Genomic DNA, 25,239 nt, shown 5'->3' with positions numbered 1-25,239 from the left:
TGAGATGGTCAGCAGTTTTACCAGGTGCCTGCCTTATGAGCATTCTTAAAAAGACATAAAAAAAAACATTTCCTCTAAAACAAATGTTTTAGCATTTCATTGCTGGAAATGTCAGTAACTTTTTATTCTTGTCCTTGATTGGTCCTCTATCTGCTCTTTATGGTTGACTTGATGCTTGCTTGCCAAACAGGCTGGGTTGACAAGTCCCTCTACATCATAAGCTGAAAAAGAGGAGAGAAAATGTTAGGGAGAGTGGATGAAGCTAGACTAAACCTGCTGTTGATGACAGACAACCTTTTCTTCGTGGTCTCCATCATCTGTGAAACAGCCCACCTGTTTCCCTCCTATTGTCATTGGTGTTTTATCAGCACTTCACAGCCCAAACAGGCAGAAGAAGTCGGCCCACTCCAAACGTGTCAAGGTGTGTGTGTGTGTTTGTGTCTCAGTGTGTGTGAAAGGGAATCTTTCAGCGGCAGGCTGACAGCTGACATTCTCAAAAAGGGGTAAGCAGGAAGGCCGGAGGCATTTGGAGGCACAGGAATGGAGAAGAATTATCAATCTCGATCCATGAAAGACGACAGGGCCTAAACAGCAGCATCAGCAGCTGGAGACTGACTGAGAATTCCCCAAGTCAGCGACTGGTTCCCTGCACAGATAGAAAACTCATTGCATTCTCTCCTCCATCACCATCAGGCCGTACCGTTCGCTGGTGTGTCATTCCCATTTCTCCACTCGGCGCTCTCCAGAGACTGCTTTTTCATATTCATGGATTCGGCCTGGGAATTTATGTACTTGAGATTGCAAAGATGCCTAAATCTCTGCCTGGACCGACACTATTCTATACCCTAAACCAGGGGTAGGCAACTAGATTCAGCCACGGCTGATTTTTGTCTGAGCGGATGGTCAGGGGGCCAGAACATCATTATAATGATTTCTGCAATGCAAATTGACCACGACTAAGCCCAAAAATACATTGTACTTTAATTACATTGAGATACGATCACATGCCTTTTTTTAATCATGGGAATAATGGGAACAGAATTCCTAAATTAAACTTGTTTTTAGCTGAAGTCCTGGTGATTTTATTATTTTCTGACCAATAAACTAAAATCCAGCTGCCGACGCCTGCCCTTAGCTCTCTATCTCTGAGCACTGACTACAGTTTCTGGGTGGAGAGGAGAGGTAAAGACCAGGCATTGTTTTGTGTTCATTCCTCTGTAACACCTACTGAACCTCTCCCCTCCTCTCCTCACAACACAACTCTCCCTCGTCTCCTTTTCCACCACTGCTTCACAGATGGAGCTTTTCAAATTTACACAAATAATGAGACAACGTTTGGTGTTGTAACTAACTGCACCTGCCAATCCCCCTGTGATCAGAGCAGAGAGAGAGGCTGCTTTCTTCTCCTGTTGAGGCGTGTCCTTACACAACGAGGAGAGGCGACTGACTCCATCCATTACCTCAACCTCTCCATCACATCACGGCCCCCTGAGTGATTCTGTTGGCTCCTCTCTGCTTTATGACTCTGTTTATCTTCTGACGGACACGACCATCTACAAACCACCTTTTTCCCCTTTACCTTCCACCTTCTTTCCGCCAATCCATCCAATTCAAACAAACTTGTACGAAATAGAGGCAGGACAATGTCTGGCTGCTTTACAGGGAGAAGCTGTGGAGTGTTACCTGAGCTAGATACGTTAGACGGTGTGTCTGAATATTTCTGTGAGGGATATTGAAGCTGAGGGTGGACTGTGATTTCAAATCCAATAACATTTTATTGGTCACATACATGTGATTAGCAGATGTTATTGCGGGTGTAGCGAAATGTTTGTGCATCTAGCTCCGTCAGTGCAGTAATATCTAACAGTTTCACAAGATATACTGTAATACACATATACTGTAAATCTAAGGAATGGATTAAGAATATATATACACTACCATTCAGAAGTTTGGCGTCACTTAGAAATGTCCTTGATTTTTAAAGAAAAGCAAAAAAATGTTGTCCATTAAAATAACATAGAAATACAGTGTAGACATTGTTCATGTTGTAAATGACTATTTGTATGGAATATCTACATAGTCGTACAGAGGCCCATTATCCGCAACCATCACTCCTTTGTTCCAATGGCATGTTGTGTTAGCTAATCCATGTTTATAATATTAAAAGGCTAATAGAGCATTAGAAAAACCCGTTGCAATTATGTTAGCACAGCTGAAAACTGAAGAAATAAAACTGGCCTTCTTTAGACTAGTTGAGTATCTGGAGCATCAGCATTTGTAGGTTCGATTACAGGCTCACAATGGCCAGAAACAAAGAGATTTCTTCTGAAACTCATCTGTCTATTCTTGTTTTGAGAAATGAAGGCTATTCCATGCGAGAAATTGCCAAGAAACTGAAGATCTCGTACAACGCTGTCTGCTACTCCCTTCACAGAACAGCGCAAACTGGCTCTAACCAGAATAGAAAGAGTGGGAGGCCCCGGTGTACAACTGAGCAAGAACAATTTTATTTTATTTTAATGGACAAAAATGTGCTTTCTTTCAAAAACAATGAGATGATTAATGCAAGATACGGAGACTTTATTAAAGTGGCTCGTGTTTCATTTCCTTAGTGGCCAGTGATTCCTAATCTATGTCTTTAGGCAGCAGCCTTTGATGTGCTGGAGATGGCTGTTTAACAGTTAGTTGTGTAGTATAGAATATAATATGTGATATGTAATATGTAAACACAATTTAAAAGTGACTAAGATACCGTAGAATATTGTGGAGTGCAGTTTATACATATGAGATTAGTAATGGTAGATACGGAACATTATTAAAGTGGCTAGTGATCTGTTTCTAAAAGTGGCCAGTGATTCCTAATCTATGTATATAGGTAGCCACTCCTGATGTGCTAGTGATGGCTGTTTAGCAGTCTGAAGGCCTTGAGATAAGCTGCTTTTCAGTCTCTCTGTCCCAGCTTTGATGCACCTGTACTGACCTCACCTTCTGGATGGTAGCGGGGTGAACAGGCAGTGGCTCGGGTGGTTGATGTCCTTGATGATCTTTTTGGCCTTCCTGTGACATCGGGTGGTGTTGGTGTCCAGGACGGCGCGAAGTTTGCCCCCGGTAATGTGTTGGGCCGACTGCACTACCCTCTGGAGAACTTTGCGGTTGCCAGCGATGCGGTTGCCGTACCAGGCGGTGATACAGCCCGACAGGATGCTCTCAATTGTGCATCTGTAAAAGTTTGTTAGGGTTTTATGTGTTAAGCCACATTTCCTTAGCCTCCTGAGGTTGAGGGTCCACCCTCACTGTCTGTGTGGGTGGACCATTTAAGCTTGTCCGTGATGTGTACGCCGAGGAACTTGAAGCTTTCCACGTTTTCCACTGCGGTCCCATCAATGTGGATAGGGGGGTGCACCCTCTGCTGTTTCCTGAAGTCCACGATCATCTCCTTAGTTTTGTTGAGGTAGAGTGAAAGGTTATTTTCCTGACACTACACTCCGAGAGCCCTCACCTCCTCCCTGTAGGCTGTCTCATCATTTGTTGGTAATCAAGCTTACTACTGTTGTGTCGTCTGCAAACTTGATGATTATTGAGTTGAAGGCTTGCTTGGCCACGCAGTCATGGGTGAACAGGGAGTCCAGGAGGGGGCTGAGCACACCTATGGGGCCCCAGTGTTGAGGATGTCTAAAGTAAATGCCCTGGCCCTAGACACTCTCTGTCAGTGGTGTAGAGGGTCTAATGAATGTTGAAAAGGTGTGAAGAGGCCAGGTCCTTCTACACCATCCCCTCACTGTGGACAAGGTGCTGAACTACTGCAGTCAGTCTTCACTGCAGCTGCTGCTTCAAACTATCTCTTCTAAGAGTTGCTCTGAAAGCCTGTTCTAACCATCAGCCTGTATGCTAATGTGTAGGAGGGAGTCAGCAGTCATATGAGGAGAGAAAGAGACAGAGAAAGGAAGAGAGAGTATTCAGTAAGACGGATAGAGGAAGGGCAGGAGGAGGGAAGATGGAAGGCCTGTTGTCTGGTGTCAGAGAAGGGGAGATGGAAAGAGACGGAAGGACAGGGATGGAGAGAGGAGGGGGAAGATGGAAGGCCTGGTGTCACAGTGGAGAGAAATGGACAGAGTAATTGCGTTGTTCCAGGGCCTGAGAGATCCCTTCAACCATGACACACACACACACACACACACACACACACACACACACACACACACACACACACACACACACACACACACACACACACACACACACACAGAGGCTCACGTGCCTGTCAGGAGGCATAAAGACAGCAGGAGCTGAAAAACCTAACTCTCAGTAGACAAGTTGAAGCAGCCTGCTAGTGCAAAGCCCAGCCTGAAAATGACTGGAGAGAAAGACATACAGGCAGATCATCTATCAAGGGAAGCAGATGAAACTACAGGGAGGGAAAGATGTCAGATGGACGGAGAGAATAGAAGGAAGGCAGGGAGAGATGGAGACTGAAGTGCTGTTGGCTTGCTGCTCATAAAGATGGCGGGTGATAAATGTGAGCAATGTTGATGGTTTCACTTGGCCATCCATTGTTTCGAGATGTGTTGCTAGTGCTGATGGGTAGTCCAACCTATGGTGGTGGTGGACAAGGGGAGAGATGTGCTCTCTCCTCCTACCCACTGGGTGTTAACCTTGACTCCTTTCTCCTCTCTCCTTTTTTCCTTCTCTTCTCTCTCCTGTCTTCTCTCTCCTCTCCTCTTCTCTCTCCTCTCCTCTTCTCCTCTCTCCTGTCCTCTTCTCTCTCCTATCTTCTCTCTTCTGTCCTCTTCTCTCTCTTGTCCTCTTCTCTCTCCTATATTCTCTCTCCTGTCCTCTTCTCTCTCTCCTATCTTCTCTCTTCTGTCCTCTTCTGTCCTCTTCTCTCTTCTGTCCTCTTCTCTCTTCTGTCCTCTTCTCTCTCTTGTCCTCTTCTCTCTCTTGTCCTCTTCTCTCTCTTGTCCTCTTCTCTCTCTTGTCCTCTTCTCTCTCCTGTCCTCTTCTCTCTCCTATATTCTCTCTCTTGTCCTCTTCTCTCTCCTATCTTCTCTCTCTTGTCCTCTTCTCTCTCCTATATTCTCTCTCCTCTGCTCTTCTCTCTCCTGTTTTCTTTCTCCTCTTGTGTTTGAAAGTCAAAGTTTCAAAGCTCAGTGTGTGGCCTTGGGAAGGACCTGGCATAGGTAAATTGGCGACAGGTACCCCTCTGGACACGTCCCCACACACCCCAACAAATGAGCGCAGACTTGCAGCTCACATGCTACACTACTCGGCACTCTCTTCAGACTCGGCAAACGATGATTCCGGGCCCTTACAGTGAATGTTCTTGAGATTTGTCCTCTAAAATGCTTTCATGTGTTGCTGATCTCTTTTCTCTCTCCTTTTTCTCTCCTTCCAGATGGTCACAAGAACAAAGAAAGTATTTGTAGGAGGATTATCAGCGAACACAGTAGTTGAAGATGTGAAGCTGTATTTTGAACAGTTTGGCAAGGTAAGGCTTATTTGGAAGTGATGTCCTCTTCTTGTCCTGAGCCATTTCAAGATGATAGACTCTAGCGGATGAGGATGTTCTGTGGCACTCTAATTGCCAGTCAATAGCCTCATCAAGTCTCTAATAGAGATCTGAGGAGGTCTACAGACTCATTCCCTGGGATGTGTCTGGTTCCTCCACTGTTTGTGGAGGCTGGTTGTTTATATGAGTCTCCCCATGTAGTCATATCCTGCAGCTTGTACCATAAGACCTGTTGTCAGCCATGTAGGGGGACTGATTCCATCGTCACTTCTGAAGTGTCTGTTTTAGCTTCTCCTTAGCATTGTTTGAATATTCTCCTTATTTTACAGAGAAATTAGAGACACAGCCAGGTTTTGATTGAGTGGCCTGGTTTTTCCTGGTTCGCTAAGGCTTTGTTTGAATATTTAGAAAATTCATCCTAGGTTTTTATATAAATTTCCACACTGAGGTTGAAATAACACAGTGAAATTGTTAACATAGTGCACTTTTAGTGTAGGAGCTGTTTGAAAAGACTGCCTGAAATTTCAGCCTGTTTTGGCAGGATGGACTTTTGGCCTGCCTGGTGATAACACCAGGCGGTAAATTAGTTAATACCCCTGCCCCCCGACCCCCCAAGGTCACCAATAAGAAAGACAGTTCCAAACCTTTCTGCCAATAACGGCTAGTTTTCAGTTTTCTCCTCTTCACTCAAACCACTCCCAAACAGTCCTAGCTAAATTCTTGCTTGATAAATGGCTCTCTGCTAAGATCTATTTTTGTATTTTTTTGTGATTTTAATTTAGAACAATCACAGTAAGGTTACCCAGAAATGATTTGAATTTGGACCTCTTAAGGATTGTTCCCCTTTTTTCAATTTTCACTTAAAATGACATACCCAAATCTAACTGCCTGTAGCTCAGGACCTGAACGGATATGCACATTATTGATACCATTTGAAATGAAACACTGAAGTTTGTGGAAATGTGACATTAATGTAGGACAATATAACACATTAGATCTGGTAAAAGATAATACAAACCAAAAAACTTTTTTTTTTCATCAGCTTGAAATGCAGGAGAAAATCCATACTTTGATAGGAGTCTAGGTGTAATTTGGATTCTGGCCACCAGATGGCAGCAGTGTGCGATCCAGGGAAGCTTTACATTACTGCACAATATTTTGTATCAAGTCTGCTAGGAGTTTGCCCAAATGGTAAATTACTAAGTTTTCAAGTACATAACTATAGAGAACATACAAAAATGCTATGGTATTTTTTTAGCTTACACACTCCCAGGACTGTCCTACATGATGGATCATTAGCTTATACGATTACTTTCACACATCTAGCTGGCCGGGCGGGGTGGGTGTGGAGCCAGAGACAGCAGTGGGGTCAAACTGTGGACCCCAGTTCCTACATTTGAACATGAAAATGAATTGTATCAAACAAAACTATGCTACATTTTATCTCTGGGACACTCAGAATGACAAATCAGAGCAAGATTACTGAATGTAAGTACATTATTTACCTTCAGAGGTGAATGTATCAAACCAGTTAATGGTACCAGTTAATGGTCTTTTTTCACTGTAATAGCAACTGTTAATTGGACACTGCAGTTAGATTAACAATAATTTACGTTTTCTGCCCATATATGACGACATGTCTATGTATCGGAAAGCTGGCTGTTGTATACAACGTCATTCTAGTCACATTAGCAACAACTATCCTGGTTTAGGGACACCCATCCCATAGAGGTTATTAAGGAATGGGCCACATGGTTCTTGTCCTGGAAGCCTCTAGATATCATCTCTCCTGGGTTAGAGGAGGCCCAATCAAACTGACTGACAGAGAGGGGCTGGATCCTGGCCCTATACCCCCTGCCCCCGACCCCCGCAGGTCACCAGACTGGACCCATGGCCGCAGGGCCCCGTCTGTCTGCCCACACTATTGCCCCCTCTCTGTCTGTGTGTGTGTGTGTGTGTGTGTGTGTGTGTGTGTGTGTGTGTGTGTGTGTGTGTGTGTGTGTGTGTGTGTGTGTGTACTTGTCAGTGAGGAGTCCATCTGAGTGAATAAAGCAGTTAATTAGCCAGTGTCCTCTCAGAAAAATGAGAGCAGACCTGTACCAAGCACAGCAGCTGTGTTTTGGGAGGAAAAAGTCAAAAGTGGAGGGATGGATGGAGGGAAGAAGTCAGAAGTGGAGGGAAGAAGTCAGAAGTGGAGGGAGGAAAAGAGGGAGGTAGGAGGGGGGCTGGAAGTGAGTTGTCTGAAATGTAAACTTTGGGAATCCATTTGCAGCCTGCTCTTGATGACTCCCATGTCAGCACTACTGATGCCTGTGTGTGTGTGCACATGTGCACTTGTGTTTGTGTGTGTATTAATGTCTGAGTGTGTGTGTGTGTCAGTATGTGTGCATGTGTCAGTGTGTGTTTCGCATTTGTGTTTTGTTTGGTGCGGATCCAGAATTAGCCAATTAGCAGAGAGTGCTGCTGGCTGTGTGTGCTTCATGGGGGTGGGAAGCAGGTGGTGTGGGGAACCAGGGTCATAGGATCTGTCTTCTCACAGACTGTGCTCTCCCAGACCTAGCAGGCTGCGGTGTGTGTGTACTGCTATGACAGAGTGCTCTCCAGAAGAGAGGCCTTTCCGCCCTGCTCTATGCGTCAGCTCCAAAGTGCATCTTAAACAGAGGAGTCCTAGGCTACAGGAAGCTAGATGTACTGTACTGGATGAGTCTGTTTAAATGGACCAGGGACACTACCACCTCTGTTTAGATACAGTCATCTACTTCTCAGTGCTACACTATGTATTGTCTTAATACAGACCAGAGCGACTGTCTTTTGGGATATTATTTGCATATGGTACTAATTAATCTCCTTCCTCTGTCCTCCAAGAGTAGTGCTTTATCAGCTAGCTATTCTCAGTGTTATAAACCTAATGCAGTTTTCACTAAGTCTTGACAAAGTGAACAATTCTCTCTCAGGAGTTTTACAGTTGTGTCTAAACAACATGGGGACGGCACAAGTTAGATGATTCATCTTCATGATTATGCAATGGGGCACTTTTAACCTCTACCCACTTCCTGGCGTAATCTCCAAATTAGCAGAAAAGGGGGGGGGCCATTCACCCCACCTCCCTCTTGCATTGTTAACACCCAGAGCAGGGCAATTAGCCTGGCTTGCTAATGCTTAGTCATACATACCTTTGTTATAATCGGCTTTGAGTTTGTCTCAAAACAAAGTGAACTTATCTGGCTGAGCTGCAACAACTCCTGCTTGGGTTGTTGATCCTGCTCTGACCTCACCTTTCACCTGTCATCAGATATACTGTACCTGGATTTTACTTCAAGACAAACCCAGTGTTTAGTTTAATTTGGCCTGTCATATCAACAGACATATTACTATTATTTGTGGTTATATAATGTTTTTATCTTGATGTACTGTTCTAATGTGTGAATCTGACTTCATAGAAATTGAATCCATTTAGAATTCTCAGACTTTTACCTCTGCCCCAAAAACATTCTCTGCACAGTACAGCAGAGCCTCCAAAGCTAAGCAGTGAGCTAAAAGGTACATTGTTTTTTAAATATTTTTTAAAATGTATTTATTTCACCTTTATTTAACCAGGTAGGCTAGTTGAGAACAAGTTCTCATTTGCAACTGCGACCTGGCCAAGATAAAGCATAGCAGTGTGAACAGACAACACAGAGTTGCACATGGAGTAAACAATTAACAAGTCAATAACACAGTAGAAAAAAGGGGGGGTCTATATACAATGTGTGCAAAAGGCATGAGGAGGTAGGGGAATAATTACAATTTTGCAGATTAGCACTGGAGTGATAAATGATCAGATGGTCATGTACAGGTAGAGATATTGGTGTGCAAAAGAGCAGAAAAGTAAATAAATAAAAACAGTATAAAAACAGTATGGGAATGAGGTAGGTGAAAATGGGTGGGCTATTTACCAAGAGACTATGTACAGCTGCAGCGATCGGTTAGCTGCTCAGATAGCTGATGTTTGAAGTTGGTGAGGGAGATAAAAGTCTCCAACTTCAGAGATTTTTGCAGTTCGTTCCAGTCACAGGCAGCAGAGTACTGGAACGAAAGGCGGCCAAATGAGGTGTTGGCTTTAGGGATGATCAGTGAGATACACCTGCTGAAGCGCGTGCTATGGATGGGTGTTGCCATCGTGACCAGTGAACTGAGATAAGGCGGAGCTTTACCTAGCATGGACTTGTAGATGACCTGGAGCCAGTGGGTCTGGCGACGAATATGTAGCGAGGGCCAGCCGACTAGAGCATACAAGTCGCAGTGGTGGGTGGTATAAGGTGCTTTAGTGACAAAACGGATGGCACTGTGATAGACTCCATCAGTTTGCTGAGTAAAGTGTTGGAAGCCATTTTGTAGATGACATCGCCGAAGTCGAGGATCGGTAGGATAGTCAGTTTTACTAGGGTAAGCTTGGCGGCGTGAGTGAAGGAGGCTTTGTTGCGGAATAGAAAGCCGACTCTTGATTTGATTTTCGATTGGAGATGTTTGATATGAGTCTGGAAGGAGAGTTTGCAGTCTAGCCAGACACCTAGGTACTTATAGATGTCCACATATTCAAGGTCGGAACCATCCAGGGTGGTGATGCTAGTCGGGCATGCGGGTGCAGGCAGCGATCGGTTGAAAAGCATGCATTTGGTTTTACTAGCGTTTAAGAGCAGTTGGAGGTCACGGAAGGAGTGTTGTATGGCATTGAAGCTCGTTTGGAGGTTAGATAGCACAGTGTCCAATGACGGGCCGAAAGTATATAGAATGGTGTCGTCTGCGTAGAGGTGGATCAGGGAATCGCCCGCAGCAAGAGCAACATCATTGATATATACAGAGAAAAGAGTCGGCCCGAGAATTGAACCCTGTGGCACCCCCATAGAGACTCCCAGAGGACCGGACAGCATGCCCTCCGATTTGACACACTGAACTCTGTCTGCAAAGTAATTGATGAACCAGGCATGGCAGTCATCCGAACAACCGAGGCTACTGAGTCTGCCGATAAGAATATGTTGATTGACAGAGTCGAAGGCCTTGGCAAGGTCGATGAAGACGGCTGCACAGTACTGTCTTTTATCGATGGCGGTTATGATATCGTTTAGTACCTTGAGTGTGGCTGAGGTGCACCCGTGACCGGCTCGGAAACCAGATTGCACAGCGGAGAACGTACGGTGGGATTCGAGATGGTCAGTGAGCTGTTTGTTGACTTGGCTTTCGAAGACCTTAGATAGGCAGGGCAGGATGGATATAGGTCTGTAACAGTTTGGGTCCAGGGTGTCTCCCCCTTTGAAGAGGGGGATGACTGCGGCAGCTTTCCAATCCTTGGGGATCTCAGACGATATGAAAGAGAGGTTGAACAGGCTGGTAATAGGGGTTGCGACAATGGCGGCGGATAGTTTCAGAAATAGAGGGTCCAGATTGTCAAGCCCCGCTGATTTGTACGGGTCCAGGTTTTGCAGCTCTTTCAGAACATCTGCTATCCGGATTTGGGTAAAGGAGAACCTGGAGAGGCTTGGGCGAGGAGCTGCGGGGGGGGCGGAGCTGTTGGCCGAGGTTGGAGTAGCCAGGCGGAAGGCATGGCCAGCCGCTGAGAAATGCTTGTTGAAGTTTTCGATAATCATGGATTTATCGGTGGTGACCGTGTTACCTAGCCTCAGTGCAGTGGGCAGCTGGGAGGAGGTGCTCTTGTTCTCCATGGACTTCACAGTGTCCCAGAACTTTTTGGAGTTGGAGCTACAGGATGCAAACTTCTGCCTGAAGAAGCTGGCCTTAGCTTTCCTGACTGCCTGCGTGTATTGGTTCCTGACTTCCCTGAACAGTTGCATATCACGGGGACTATTCGATGCTATTGCAGTCCGCCACAGGATGTTTTTGTGCTGGTCGAGGGCAGTCAGGTCTGGAGTGAACCAAGGGCTGTATCTGTTCTTGGTTCTGCATTTTTTGAACGGAGCATGCTTATCTAAAATGGTGAGGAAGTTACTTTTAAAGAATGACCAGGCATCCTCAACTGACGGGATGAGGTCAATGTCCTTCCAGGATACCCGGGCCAGGTCGATGAAAAAGGCCTGCTCACAGAAGTGTTTTAGGGAGCGTTTGACAGTGATGAGGTGTGGCCGTTTGACTGCGGCTCCGTGGCGGATACAGGCAATGAGGCAGTGATCGCTGAGATCCTGGTTGAAGACAGCGGAGGTGTATTTGGAGGGCCAGTTGGTCAGGATGACGTCTATGAGGGTACCCTTGTTTATGGAGTTAGGGTTGTACCTGGTGGGTTCCTTGATGATTTGTGTGAGATTGAGGGCATCTAGCTTAGATTGTAGGACTGCCGGGGTGTTAAGCATATCCCAGTTTAGGTCACCTAACAGAACAAACTCTGAAGCTAGATGGGGGGCGATCAATTCACAAATGGTGTCCAGGGCACAGCTGGGAGCTGAGGGGGGTCGGTAGCAGGCGGCAACAGTGAGAACTGTTTGGGTATGGACCTGGAAAGTATGACATTAATGATTAACTCAATCTATTAGCTGCTTTTTCCCAATTCCCTGCTGGAGAAGGAAGGGGTTACTGAGGGAAGTAGACTCCTCATCTCTAGGGGTTACTGAGGGAAGTAGACTCCTCATCTCTAGGGGTTACTGATGGAGGTAGACTCCTTACCTCTAGTGGTTACTGATGGAGGTAGACTCCTTATCTCTAGTGGTTACTGATGGAGGTAGACTCCTTATCTCTAGTGGTTACTGATGGAGGTAGACTCCTTATCTCTAGGGGTTACTGAGGGAGGTAGACTCCTTATCTCTAGGGGTTACTGATGGAGGTAGACTCCTTATCTCTAGGGGTTACTGATGGAGGTAGACTCCTTATCTCTAGGGGTTACTGAGGGAGGTAGACTCCTTATCTCTCGTGGTTACTGATGGAGGTAGACTCCTCATCTCTAGTGGTTACTGAGGGAAGTAGACTCCTCATCTCTAGGGGTTACTGAGGGAGGTAGACTCCTTATCTCTAAGGGTTACTGAGGGAGGTAGACTCCTTATCTCGAGGGGTTACTGAGGGAGGTAGACTCCTCATCTCTAGGGGTTACTGATGGAGGTAGACTCCTTATCTCTAGGGGTTACTGAGGGAAGTAGACTCCTCATCTCTAGGGGTTACTGAGGGAGGTAGACTCCTTATCTCTAGGGGTTACTGAGGGAAGTAGACTCCTCATCTCTAGGGGTTACTGAGGGAGGTAGACTCCTTATCTCTCAGGGTTACTGAGGGAGGTAGACTCCTTCTCTCTAGGGGTTACTGAGGGAAGTAGACTCCTCATCTCTAGGGGTTACTGAGGGAGGTAGACTCCTTATCTCTAGGGGTTACTGAGGGAGGTAGACTCCTTATCTCTAGGGGTTACTGAGGGAGGTAGACTCCTCATCTCTAGGGGTTACTGAGGGAAGTAGACTCCTCATCTCTAGGGGTTACTGAGGGAGGTAGACTCCTCATCTCTAGGGGTTACTGAGGGAGGTAGACTCCTTATCTCTAAGGGTTACTGAGGGAGGTAGACTCCTTATCTCGAGGGGTTACTGAGGGAGGTAGACTCCTTATCTCTAGGGGTTACTGAGGGAGGTAGACTCCTCATCTCTAGGGGTTACTGAGGGAGGTAGACTCTTCATCTCTAGGGGCTAACTGAGGGATGAAAGAGGGGAGTAGACTCCTCATCTCTAGGGGTTACTGAGGGAAGTAGACTCTTCATCTCTTGGGGTTACTGAGGGAAGTAGACTCTTCATCTCTTGGGGTTACTGAGGGAAGTAGACTCCTTATCTCTAGGGGTTACTGAGGGAAGTAGACTCCTCATCTCTAGGGGTTACTGAGGGAAGTAGACTCCTCATCTCTAGGGGTTACTGAGGGAGGTAGACTCCTCATCTCTAGGGGTTACTGAGGGAAGTAGACTCCTTATCTCGAGGGGTTACTGAGGGAAGTAGACTCCTCATCTCTAGGGGTTACTGATGGAGGTAGACTCCTTATCTCTAGGGGTTACTGAGGGAAGTAGACTCCTCATCTCTAGGGGTTACTGAGGGAGGTAGACTCCTTATCTCTAGGGGTTACTGAGGGAAGTAGACTCCTCATCTCTAGGGGTTACTGAGGGATGAAAGAGGGGAGTAGACTCCTCATCTCTAGGGGTTACTGAGGGAAGTAGACTCTTCATCTCTTGGGGTTACTGAGGGAAGTAGACTCTTCATCTCTTGGGGTTACTGAGGGAAGTAGACTCCTTATCTCTAGGGGTTACTGAGGGAAGTAGACTCCTCATCTCTAGGGGTTACTGAGGGAAGTAGACTCTTCATCTCTAGGGGTTACTGAGGGAGGTAGACTCCTCATCTCTAGGGGTTACTGAGGGAAGTAGACTCCTCATCTCTAGGGGTTACTGAGGGAAGTAGACTCCTCATCTCTAGTGGTTACTGAGAGAAGTAGACTCCTCATCTCTAGGGGTTACTGAGGGAGGTAGACTCCTTATCTCTAAGGGTTACTGAGGGAGGTAGACTCCTTATCTCGAAGGGTTACTGAGGGAGGTAGACTCCTCATCTCTAGGGGTTACTGATGGAGGTAGACTCCTTATCTCTAGGGGTTACTGAGGGAAGTAGACTCCTCATCTCTAGGGGTTACTGAGGGAGGTAGACTCCTCATCTCTAGGGGTTACTGAGGGAAGTAGACTCCTCATCTCTAGGGGTTACTGAGGGAGGTAGACTCCTTATCTCTAGGGGTTACTGAGGGAGGTAGACTCCTCATCTCTAGGGGTTACTGAGGGAAGTAGACTCCTCATCTCTAGGGGTTACTGAGGGAGGTAGACTCCTCATCTCTAGGGGTTACTGAGGGAAGTAGACTCCTCATCTCTAGGGGTTACTGAGGGAGGTAGACTCCTTATCTCTAAGGGTTACTGGGGTTACTGGGAGGTAGACTCCTTATCTCGAGGGGTTACTGAGGGAGGTAGACTCCTTATCTCTAGGGGTTACTGAGGGAGGTAGACTCCTCATCTCTAGGGGTTACTGAGGGAGGTAGACTCTTCATCTCTAGGGGTTACTGAGGGATGTCTGAGGGTTAGTAGACTCTTCATCTCTAGGGGTTACTGAGGACTCCTCATCTCTAGGGGTTACTGAGGGAAGTAGACTCTTCATCTCTTGGGGTTACTGAGGAAGTAGACTCTTCATCTCTTGGGGTTACTGAGGGAAGTAGACTCTTGGGGTTACTGAGGGAAGTTAGACTCCTCATCTCTAGGGGTTACTGAGGGAAGTAGACTCCTCATCTCTAGGGGTTACTGAGGGAAGTAGACTCCTCATCTCTAGGGGTTACTGAGGGAGGTAGACTCCTCATCTCTAGGGGTTACTGAGGGAAGTAGACTCCTCATCTCTAGGGGTTACTGAGGGAAGTAGACTCCTCATCTCTAGGGGTTACTGAGGGAAGTAGACTCCTCATCTCTAGGGGTTACTGAGGGAGGTAGACTCTTCATCTCTAGGGGCTACTGAGGGAGGTAGACTCTTCATCTCTAGGGGTTACTGAGGGATGAAAGAGGGGAGTAGACTCCTCATCTCTAGGGGTTACTGAGGGAAGTAGACTCTTCATCTCTTGGGGTTACTGAGGGAAGTAGACTCCTCATCTCTAGGGGTTACTGAGGGAAGTAGACTCCTCATCTCTAGGGGTTACTGAGGGAAGTAGACTCCTCATCTCTAGGGTTACTGAGAGGAAAAGAGGGGAGTAGACTCCTCATCTCTAGGGGTTAGACTCCTCATCTCTAGGGGTTACTGAGGGAGTAGACTCCTCATCTCTAGGGGTTACTGAGGGAAGTAGACTCCTCATCTCTAGGGGTTACTGAGGGAAGTAGACTCCTCATCTCTAGTGGTTACTGAGGGAAGTAGACTCCTCATCTCTAGTGGTTACTGAGGGAAGTAGACTCCTCATCTCTAGGGGTTACTGAGGGAGGTAGACTCCTTATCTCTAAGGGTTACTGAGGGAGGTAGACTCCTTATCTCGAGGGGTTACTGAGGGAGGTAGACTCCTCATCTCTAGGGGTTACTGATGGAGGTAGACTCCTTATCTCTAGGGGTTACTGAGGGAAGTAGACTCCTCATCTCTAGGGGTTACTGAGGGAGGTAGACTCCTTATCTCTAGGGGTTACTGAGGGAAGTAGACTCCTCATCTCTAGGGGTTACTGAGGGATGAAAGAGGGGAGTAGACTCCTCATCTCTAGGGGTTACTGAGGGAAGTAGACTCTTCATCTCTTGGGGTTACTGAGGGAAGTAGACTCTTCATCTCTTGGGGTTACTGAGGGAAGTAGACTCCTTATCTCTAGGGGTTACTGAGGGAAGTAGACTCCTCATCTCTAGGGGTTACTGAGGGAAGTAGACTCCTCATCTCTAGGGGTTACTGAGGGAGGTAGACTCCTCATCTCTAGGGGTTACTGAGGGAAGTAGACTCCTCATCTCTAGGGGTTACTGAGGGAAGTAGACTCCTCATCTCTAGTGGTTACTGAGGGAAGTAGACTCCTCATCTCTAGGGGTTACTGAGGGAGGTAGACTCCTTATCTCTAAGGGTTACTGAGGGAGGTAGACTCCTTATCTCGAAGGGTTACTGAGGGAGGTAGACTCCTCATCTCTAGGGGTTACTGATGGAGGTAGACTCCTTATCTCTAGGGGTTACTGAGGGAAGTAGACTCCTCATCTCTAGGGGTTACTGAGGGAGGTAGACTCCTTATCTCTAGGGGTTACTGAGGGAGGTAGACTCCTTATCTCTAGGGGTTACTGAGGGAGGTAGACTCCTCATCTCTAGGGGTTACTGAGGGAAGTAGACTCCTCATCTCTAGGGGTTACTGAGGGAGGTAGACTCCTCATCTCTAGGGGTTACTGAGGGAAGTAGACTCCTCATCTCTAGGGGTTACTGAGGGAGGTAGACTCCTTATCTCTAAGGGTTACTGAGGGAGGTAGACTCCTTATCTCGAGGGGTTACTGAGGGAGGTAGACTCCTTATCTCTAGGTGTTACTGAGGGAGGTAGACTCCTCATCTCTAGGGGTTACTGAGGGAGGTAGACTCTTCATCTCTAGGGGTTACTGAGGGATGAAAGAGGGGAGTAGACTCCTCATCTCTAGGGGTTACTGAGGGAAGTAGACTCTTCATCTCTTGGGGTTACTGAGGGAAGTAGACTCTTCATCTCTTGGGGTTACTGAGGGAAGTAGACTCCTTATCTCTAGGGGTTACTGAGGGAAGTAGACTCCTCATCTCTAGGGGTTACTGAGGGAAGTAGACTCCTCATCTCTAGGGGTTACTGAGGGAAGTAGACTCCTCATCTCTAGGGGTTACTGAGGGAGGTAGACTCCTCATCTCTAGGGGTTACTGAGGGAAGTAGACTCCTCATCTCTAGGGGTTACTGAGGGAAGTAGACTCCTCATCTCTAGGGGTTACTGAGGGAAGTAGACTCCTCATCTCTAGGGGTTACTGAGGGAGGTAGACTCTTCATCTCTAGGGGCTACTGAGGGAAGTAGACTCCTCATCTCTAGGGGTTGCTGAGGGATGAAGGAGGGGAGTAGACTCCTCATCTCTAGGAGTTACTGAGGGATGAAAGAGGGGAGTAGACTCCTCCTCTTTAGGGGTTTCTGAGGAAAGAAATAAGCTCTCAGAATTCTCTTCATAGCCCCAGAGTTAATGCGTGAAACTGAATCTCCTTGTGAAGATTGAAAACACAGTTGATTCAGTGTTGGTCAAAGCTGTCTCACCCCTCTGTGTAATCACAGTGAAGTTGGAGCTGTCTCACCCCTCTGTGTAATCACAGTGAAGTTGGAGCTGTCTCACCTCTCTGTGTAATCACAGTGAAGTTGGAGCTGTCTCACCCCTCTGTGTAATCACAGTGAAGTTGGAGAGCTGTCTCACCCCTCTGTGTAATCACAGTGAAGTTGGAGCTGTCTCACCCCTCTGTGTAATCACAGTGAAGTTGGAGCTGTCTCACCCCTCTGTGTAATCACAGTGAAGTTGGAGCTGTCTCACCTCTCTGTGTAATCACAGTGAAGTTGGAGCTGTCTCACCCCTCTGTGTAATCACAGTGAAGTTGGAGAGCTGTCTCACCTCTCTGTGTAATCACAGTGAAGTTGGAGCTGTCTCACCCCTCTGTGTAATCACAGTGAAGTTGGAGCTGTCTCACCCCTCTGTGTAATCACAGTGAAGTTGGAGCTGTCTCACCTCTCTGTGTAATCACAGTGAAGTTGGAGCTGTCTCACCCCTCTGTGTAATCACAGTGAAGTTGGAGAGCTGTCTCACCCCTCTGTGTAATCACAGTGAAGTTGGAGCTGTCTCACCTCTCTGTGTAATCACAGTGAAGTTGGAGCTGTCTCACCCCTCTGTGTAATCACAGTGAAGTTGGAGCTGTCTCACCCCTCTGTGTAATCACAGTGAAGTTGGAGCTGTCTCACCCCTCTGTGTAATCACAGTGAAGTTGGAGCTGTCTCACCCCTCTGTGTAATCACAGTGAAGTTGGAGCTGTCTCACCCCTCTGTGTAATCACAGTGAAGTTGGAGCTGTAGCTTGGCTCCTTGTTCTTCTCCTGCAGATGAGTAGAAGGCAGAGGGCACAGACCAAAGACAACGTCCTCACACCCCTCATACTGCCCAGGAAGGATTTGAAATGAATATATTCAGAAAAATACATTTGAATTGGGCATTTTCCTTTTTTGTCAAAATAGTAATTGATTATTTCAACTAAGGTTATTTGTGGAATTGTGTTGATTCTGTCACTGGGGGGTGAGAATAGCTTTGCTTCATCTACCTCACAGACGGACAGGGTATCAGCTAACCTCCTTACCCTTATCTTTCTTAACCGAACCTGTTCACAACCTTTAATGTTGGCCCCATAGTGGAGGTCTGTCAGCTTTTGACTTAACCTGTTCACCACCTCCTCCACTGGGCCACATGCCAGCCCAATAACAGCTTGCTGTTTAGTCCAGGGGCTTGTGATTCTCCTACAGAACCAGGTTGTGAATACCATTTTGGCTTTGCCTTTAATACAAGGTTAACATGTCTTATTTGACTGGTTCACAGCACCAGGGAACTGCTGCGCTGTGGGCTGCTGTTTGCTCTTCTAACAGTTTACTGTGTAAATGATCTGTAAAGCAGGTTTGTTTGGTACCCAACTGACTCCTCCTCCGCTCTGTTCCCTCTTGCGGTTGCAGGGCTGGGCTGCTCTGTGGTTTTAATCCTGGTGAAATCACCGGCGGTTACGGCTTGTGCCTGTAGAATTGAATGAAGGAAGAGAGAGCGAGAGAGCTAACTGAACCTGCCCGTTCAGTGGAGAGAGAGAAATAACAAGACAAATGATTTAATATTCTCTCTAACCTTTGTTTGCTCTGGGTACTGGCAGTGTTTCCTGTAGTCAAGAGGGATGGTTTTTAAACGCTCACTTGGGAATAGGAAGTTGCCTCTTGGCGATGTTTTCCATTCTAATTCAGGTCCCTTTGCTTTTTCTTGCCTGCGTGTGTGGGTTAGCCTACAGAGGTGATTGGTCTTTCGGTACTAGCTTCTAGGAGGCTATGTGCCATTCAGAGGATGTGCACTCCACCTCAGTTGTATCCCAGCTCTTAGGGGAAATGTCCTCCTCAATGTCAAACCCTAAGAGTCTATCTATGGGTTGTGCATATGTGGCTCTGGTCAAATGTAGTGCACTATAAAGGGAATAAGGTCTAGTTTGAGACTCAACCTGTTCCATGATTTTCATCAGGTCATTAACCATTCAATTAAATGGCCCCTCATAGTCCACATTCATTCCCCAAACTCATTCTAGCTCACTAATGGTCATCCTAACTAATGGCTTTTCTCCTGAAAGTCCCTGAGCTCTGAGATGATTTAGTGGGTGAGAGGGCAGGACTGCAGGTCTTATGCACGTCGTCAGAGTTGTGTCCTTCATAGTTTATCAGCAATTATGAAATTCACCACCTATCCACAAAAGTAATGCCAATGAACAAAATTCAGCACTCTTGTTATTTGATGTCGATATACTAAATGTTTTTGGCTTTGGTTTTACAACCCACAGATCCCCTGGTCAGTGGGTTTCAGGGTTCCTCAGTCCTCACCGTTATGGTTTGGCGTCCATGCAACGCTTTAGACCGGTAAAACCTCCTAGACTCCTCTAGGGTAAGACGGGATTGCCTCAGAACTAAGTCATTAGGTCATTGGTATAAAACACCTGTCAGTTCTACTCAAAGACCAAAGCTGTTTAAAGAAGATTGAATGGATTGCTGGCACCTGTTCACTTGGCTAAATCTCATATAGATAGCGGACGACAATCTTTGGTGATTGGTGGGGAATGTGGAGTGATGCAGAAGGAAGGAGAACGGCTGTTTGAAGTACACAAGGTAAAGCATTCTCTGCTCTGAGATTGCCCACATTTTGAAGATTTTGTCAAAGGGATCTGGCAGAGCTTTGGATGAGCTCAACTTATCCGGCTTCCGCAGTGAGTCTCCTCCTGTCAGATAGCATTGGCTTGTCTCGTCTGTCTCGCAGCGCCCTGAAGGAGAGAACAGATTACGATCGGCTCAGGCATGAAGTGTGCCAATTAAATCAGACCGAGGAGCTATTAGGATTTAAAGAAACTGGTCCTTCCTCAAAATGGCATTTCCTCCTATCCACCAGCGCCACACGATGCCCTGCCGAGACGGTCCCGGACTCGTAATAACTTTCCACCTGGGGGCCTGTACCTGTGATCTTCAACCAGGGGAAGGAGGCATCCAAGATATCCAGGCTGAAATAAGCCTTCCCTGTCAAGGCTGCTCTGAACACCTGCAACGCCTGGCTCTTTCTCTGCTGCTGGGAGCCGACAGTAAGGAACAGCAGGTGGCTGGTTCTCTAGCGAAGATGCAGAGAACCATTCAGTAAACACTGGCTTGAGTGACGGGCTCCCTCTCACGCTCCACTCGACCTCGAGAGTTGAGGCGAAACGCGATTATGCTGTTGTATTTCAAGCTATGGTGAGCAGTGACCTTAAGAGTTGAGCTTTCTGTTTCTGTCCTATTGCTGTGTCTTTTACAGTTAGGAAAGGACTAAGACTGTACAGAGATACCTGTGGTCGCCTCGAGTGGAGGAGCTAAGTTAAAATCAACATTTGAGTTCTCAGTGTGAAAACAGACAAGAAAAACAGGGAAAGAAAATGATCATGCTCGGTTGCTTCTTAAGCCTTTACAATCCCACCTCCCCTCAACACACACACACATTCTGATTGTACAACCGCAACAGCATGGATAGTGCACACTGGCTGCCTGTGATGGCTCATTTAGAAAAAAGAAAAACCACCGTCTCCCATTGGAATAACTGCCTCCCACTCAAAGCACTTTTAAAACACCGCAAATGGCCTTGTTTTTTTCTCCCTCCCTCCCTCCCTCCCTCCCTCCCTCCCTCCCTGCTAGGTAGGGATTGTTTTTGTCTGTAGCTTGATGCAAAGGCTTAATGAAGCCTCAAAGGTATTGAACATCATATACAATTACTATGCTTACACAGCGGAGGAGGAGTGTATAACACACACAGGCTCAGCGCGGTACGATGCGCCAGAGAACCAGCATTGCAACAGCTCCAGCACAGTCACAACTGAGCATTCACCATGAAACACTCACTGTCAAGACCTTCTCTTTTGCCGGGTCTAACAACAGCAGGAAGGGTCTGTTTTAATAGACATGTGTAGGGTTTGGAGGAAGAGGAGTGCAGCGATGACAGAATGATGCATGGTAGCTAGCTAATCAGTAAAGGCTAGTCCAAAGTGTTAATGTTGCGTTATAAAGGTCTTGTGTAATTTCAGCCAGTAGTTTTGAAAGTAGCACTCACGAGCCAAAACGGGTCCCCGTAAATTGTGCACAGTTGTGTACAACGTCATCCATTTCGTATTATATTTTACATCCTGCAAAAAAACATTATAATACACATATTTAAATGTTCCTGCAATTCGTCTGATATGTTACGAATTCCAATTCGTACAATATGTTACGAAATAAAAATGTAAGTGCTTACTATACCATACAATCTCTTTAAGGAACGGGAATGTCAGAACTGGTCCATCCCTCACTGAATCTCTTCTCATCTCTGCTTTCCATTCTTGATATTCCCAGAGACTGTCATTGATAAATAGTTTCAAGTCAGCATAATTGAGATACTGTGGATAGACAGATTGCTGCATAGATTCAAATATGACATACTGCAGATCTACACAGGCTGGCTAGATATACAGTAGATAAGACAACAGGAAGTACACACGTACTGTCTTTGGTCGGCTGCTCCTGTACTGCTATATGTAAATGTGTCTTGGTGAGCTCTCCTCTTAGTGCACATTCTCCCCATAGGAGTCAAGTGCACGAGGAAAGGGGTGAAGGACTAGCAGGCGGTGCACTAATTAACTGAAATGCCAGCGCATTACGTGGGTTTTAATGAACTTTCAAAACCAGAGCCCACTCCAAGGGGTGCCCCTGCTGGGCAAAACAATGATGACAGTGCCGGTCGTCAGAGTGGTCCAGCATACACAATGGGGAACAAACGTTCAGGCTCCTACTCCTGCTGCTGTGAGGAGAATCTTCCTGGGGTAGAGTGTAGAAGAGAAGCAAGGTCAACTACGACAACCCTTGGCCATCTCAGTGTTGTGTCTGGGTCTGGGAACACAGAACTAACACAACCAGGGGGTGCTCTTACTGCGACTGGTCACAAGGCCACATCCCTGTCACACACACAGCCAATCCACATCAGCCTCTGATAAACAAGGCCATAGGCTGTAGTTGATGCACTTTCACATGTTAACGATAAAATGGCAGGAAATTTAAAGTGTTGTATTTTTTGCCCAGTTATTTTTTATGATATACCAATTAATGCAACAACGACATTGTTGTATTGACATCACATGACGTCACACACAAAATGTATTACTTATTAGCAACATGATCATACCAACTACCGTGCAAATAATTTTTGTACGTGCAAATACGAACATGTATCAGATTACAGTTTTTTCCCTCTTAAAATGGACATTTGTACATAGACAAGGTAAAGCAGGAATGTAATTAGCTGCCTCTATCCCCTCCTGCTATGTAATGAAGAAAGTGTGTTAGAAAATGATGAGCCAATGAAGCAGGCTTCTCCACCTCAGTACTGGCTCTGCTCCCAGATACACCCCATTTAGATGTGATATGAAGAAAGATTCACTGTCTATTAATACGAGCAGAAGATTCTCTTTACATTCTTTAAAATGGCCCATTCATCCTCCTCTTATATTAGGGGTTGAAATATCACCTGCTGTAGTTTTCTCTCACTTAATTTTATCTTTCTGTTTTCTGTTTTTTTTCTCATTGTGTGTAAATGCTTTTCACATCTTCTGCCACTTGTAATTAACAACACAAAACAATACTGACGCTACAGCTCCTCAGAATGTCGCCCTGATTTGTCATGCTGTTGCCTTTTTAATCCAGAAACATAAAGACAGATTGCAAGTTTAAACAACAGGATTCTCGACTTGATCAACCTGTCTCTCTGGCGTTTCTCAGGAAACATACCTCAATGAAAGAGTGAATAATTAAACGGGAGGAGGAAAAAGGAGAAGAACAAAGGCCTAACAAGCTTTTTAATTTTCTCCCACAGCAGGTGGTTGTCATCCATCTGAGAGTAGTTACAGACAGCTGGCGAGACTCCACTGCAGAGAGACCGAGAGAGAGATCATGTCTGTTAGTGTGTCTGTGTCTCTGTGTGTCTCTGTGTCACTATCACCCTCTCACCCCCCCAATGATCACACATTGCCGCTCTGCCCTCTGAGATTGGCACTGCCCACAGGTGTTTGACCTTTTGGGGCGGCAGGGTAGCCCAGTGGTTAGAGCGTTGGACTAGTAACCCGGAAGGTTGCAAGTTCAAATCCCCGAGCTGACAAGGTACAAATCTGTCGTTCTGCCCCTGAACAGGCAGTTAACCCACTGTTTCTAGGCCGTCATTGAAAATAAGAATTTGTTCTCTGCCTGCCTGATAGTTATAAAAAATGCCCGGTCAGAACAAAATAAAGATCACTCATGCTTTTGTAATCCTTTGAAATCCTCTGCAGTCTCTGCCTTATGGCAAAGCATGTTGTCTTAACTTGGATACAGTGACTGAGGGACTGGCATAAAGTCTGAGAAACACCACCTGTTACAATGGGAAAAGTGAGACTAGATATCAAGGCAGATTAACTGAAAACACTATGGACATGCAGCAAGACTACCTACATTGAGACTAAATAAATAAAGTTAAATTGCCCCTGTGTCCAGACCCTTCATGTCTGTTTAGGCCAATGACTGTCTTCCTCGATGTTCACCCTAAGGAACGTCAGAGCTCTGTAGACAAACCAGCACCTGTCCATCTTTCTGTGTACATGTGTCTTTGGGGGGAAAAACAACATTGACACTAAGTGTCGAAAGGGGGCTAAATCACTCGCATCAGGAGGCTAATGAGAACAAAGCAAAAGGTCCTTTCGTTCCCCTCACCCCCCAACCTCTCCCAACATTTTCCCCCAACCTCTCCCCTCATGCCCCAATCCTTCCCCTCACTCACAACCTCGACCAACCTCTCCCCTCACCCCTCAACCTCTCCCCTCAAGCCCCAACCTCTACCAAACTCTCCCTTCATGCCCCAACCTTTCCCCTCACCCCCAACCTCGACCAACCTCTCCACTCACCCCTCAACCTCTCCCCTCATGCCCCATCCTCTACCAAACTCTCCCCTCATGCCCCAACCTTTCCCCTCACCCCCAACCTCGACCAACCTCTCCACTCACCCCTCAACCTCTCCCCTCATGCCCCATCCTCTACCAATCTCTCCACTCACCCCTCAGCCTCTCCACTCACCCCCAACCTCTACCAACTCTCCCCTCACCCCCAACCTCTACCAACCTCTCCTCTCACTATCCCCAAATCCTCTCCCCTCACCCCCAACCTCTACCAACCTCTCCACTCACCCCCAATCTCTACCAACCTCTCCACTCACCCCCAATCTCTACCAACCTCTCCCCTCACCCCAACCTCTACCAACCTCTCCCCTCACCCCCAAACTCTACCAACCTCTCCACTCACCCCCAAACTCTACCAACCTCTCCACTCACCCCAACCTCTACCAACCTCTCCCCTCACCCCCAACCTCTACCAACCTCTCCCCTCACCCCAACCTCTACCAACCTCTCCCCTCACCCCCAACCTCTACCAACCTCTCCCCTCACCCCCAACCTCTACCAACCTCTCACCCCAACCTCTCCCCTCACCCCAACCTCTCCCATCACCCCAGTGTCCACACCAGCCTAGGAAATAGGGGGAACCATTTTGAAAATGCACACAGGCAGTGGAAACCCTTTAGAAGACACACAAGCAGGGGGAACCCTTTAGAAGACACACAGGCAGGGGGAGCCCTTTAAAAGAAGCACACAGGCCAGCGGAACCCTTTAGAAGACACACAGGCAGGGGGAGCCCTTTAGAAGACACACAGGCAGGGGGAACCCTTTAGAAGACACACAGGCAGGGGGAGCCCTTTAAAAGAAGCACACAGGCAGGGGGAACCCTTTAAAAGAAGCACGCAGGCAGGGGGAGCCCTTTAAAAGAAGCACGCAGGCAGGGGGAGCCCTTTAAAAGTAGCACACAGGCAAGGGGAGCCCTTTAAAAGAAGCACACAGGCAGGGGGAGCCCTTTAAAAGAAGCACACAGGCACTTGGGAGCCCTTTAAAAGAAGCACACAGGCAGGGGAGCCCTTTAAAAGAAGCAC

General features: G+C 46.8%; 1 protein-coding gene across 1 annotated transcript in view; it reads left to right on the top strand.

Moving 5' to 3' along the window:
- LOC118394753 (RNA-binding protein Musashi homolog 2-like) overlaps positions 1-25,239 on the top strand; it is a 413,238-nt gene that overhangs the window by 70,111 nt on the left and 317,888 nt on the right. The window contains exon 6 of the mRNA XM_052518448.1: positions 5,393-5,485. Within this exon, the coding sequence (XP_052374408.1) occupies positions 5,393-5,485 (93 nt within the window). The remainder of the gene's footprint in view (positions 1-5,392; positions 5,486-25,239) is intronic.

Source organism: Oncorhynchus keta, chromosome 1 (genome assembly GCF_023373465.1).
Source record: "Oncorhynchus keta strain PuntledgeMale-10-30-2019 chromosome 1, Oket_V2, whole genome shotgun sequence".
NCBI classification, from domain to species: Eukaryota; Metazoa; Chordata; class Actinopteri; order Salmoniformes; family Salmonidae; genus Oncorhynchus; species Oncorhynchus keta.
The sequence above is the reverse complement of the archived record's forward strand: the minus strand, read 5'-3'. Positions and strand labels throughout refer to the sequence as shown.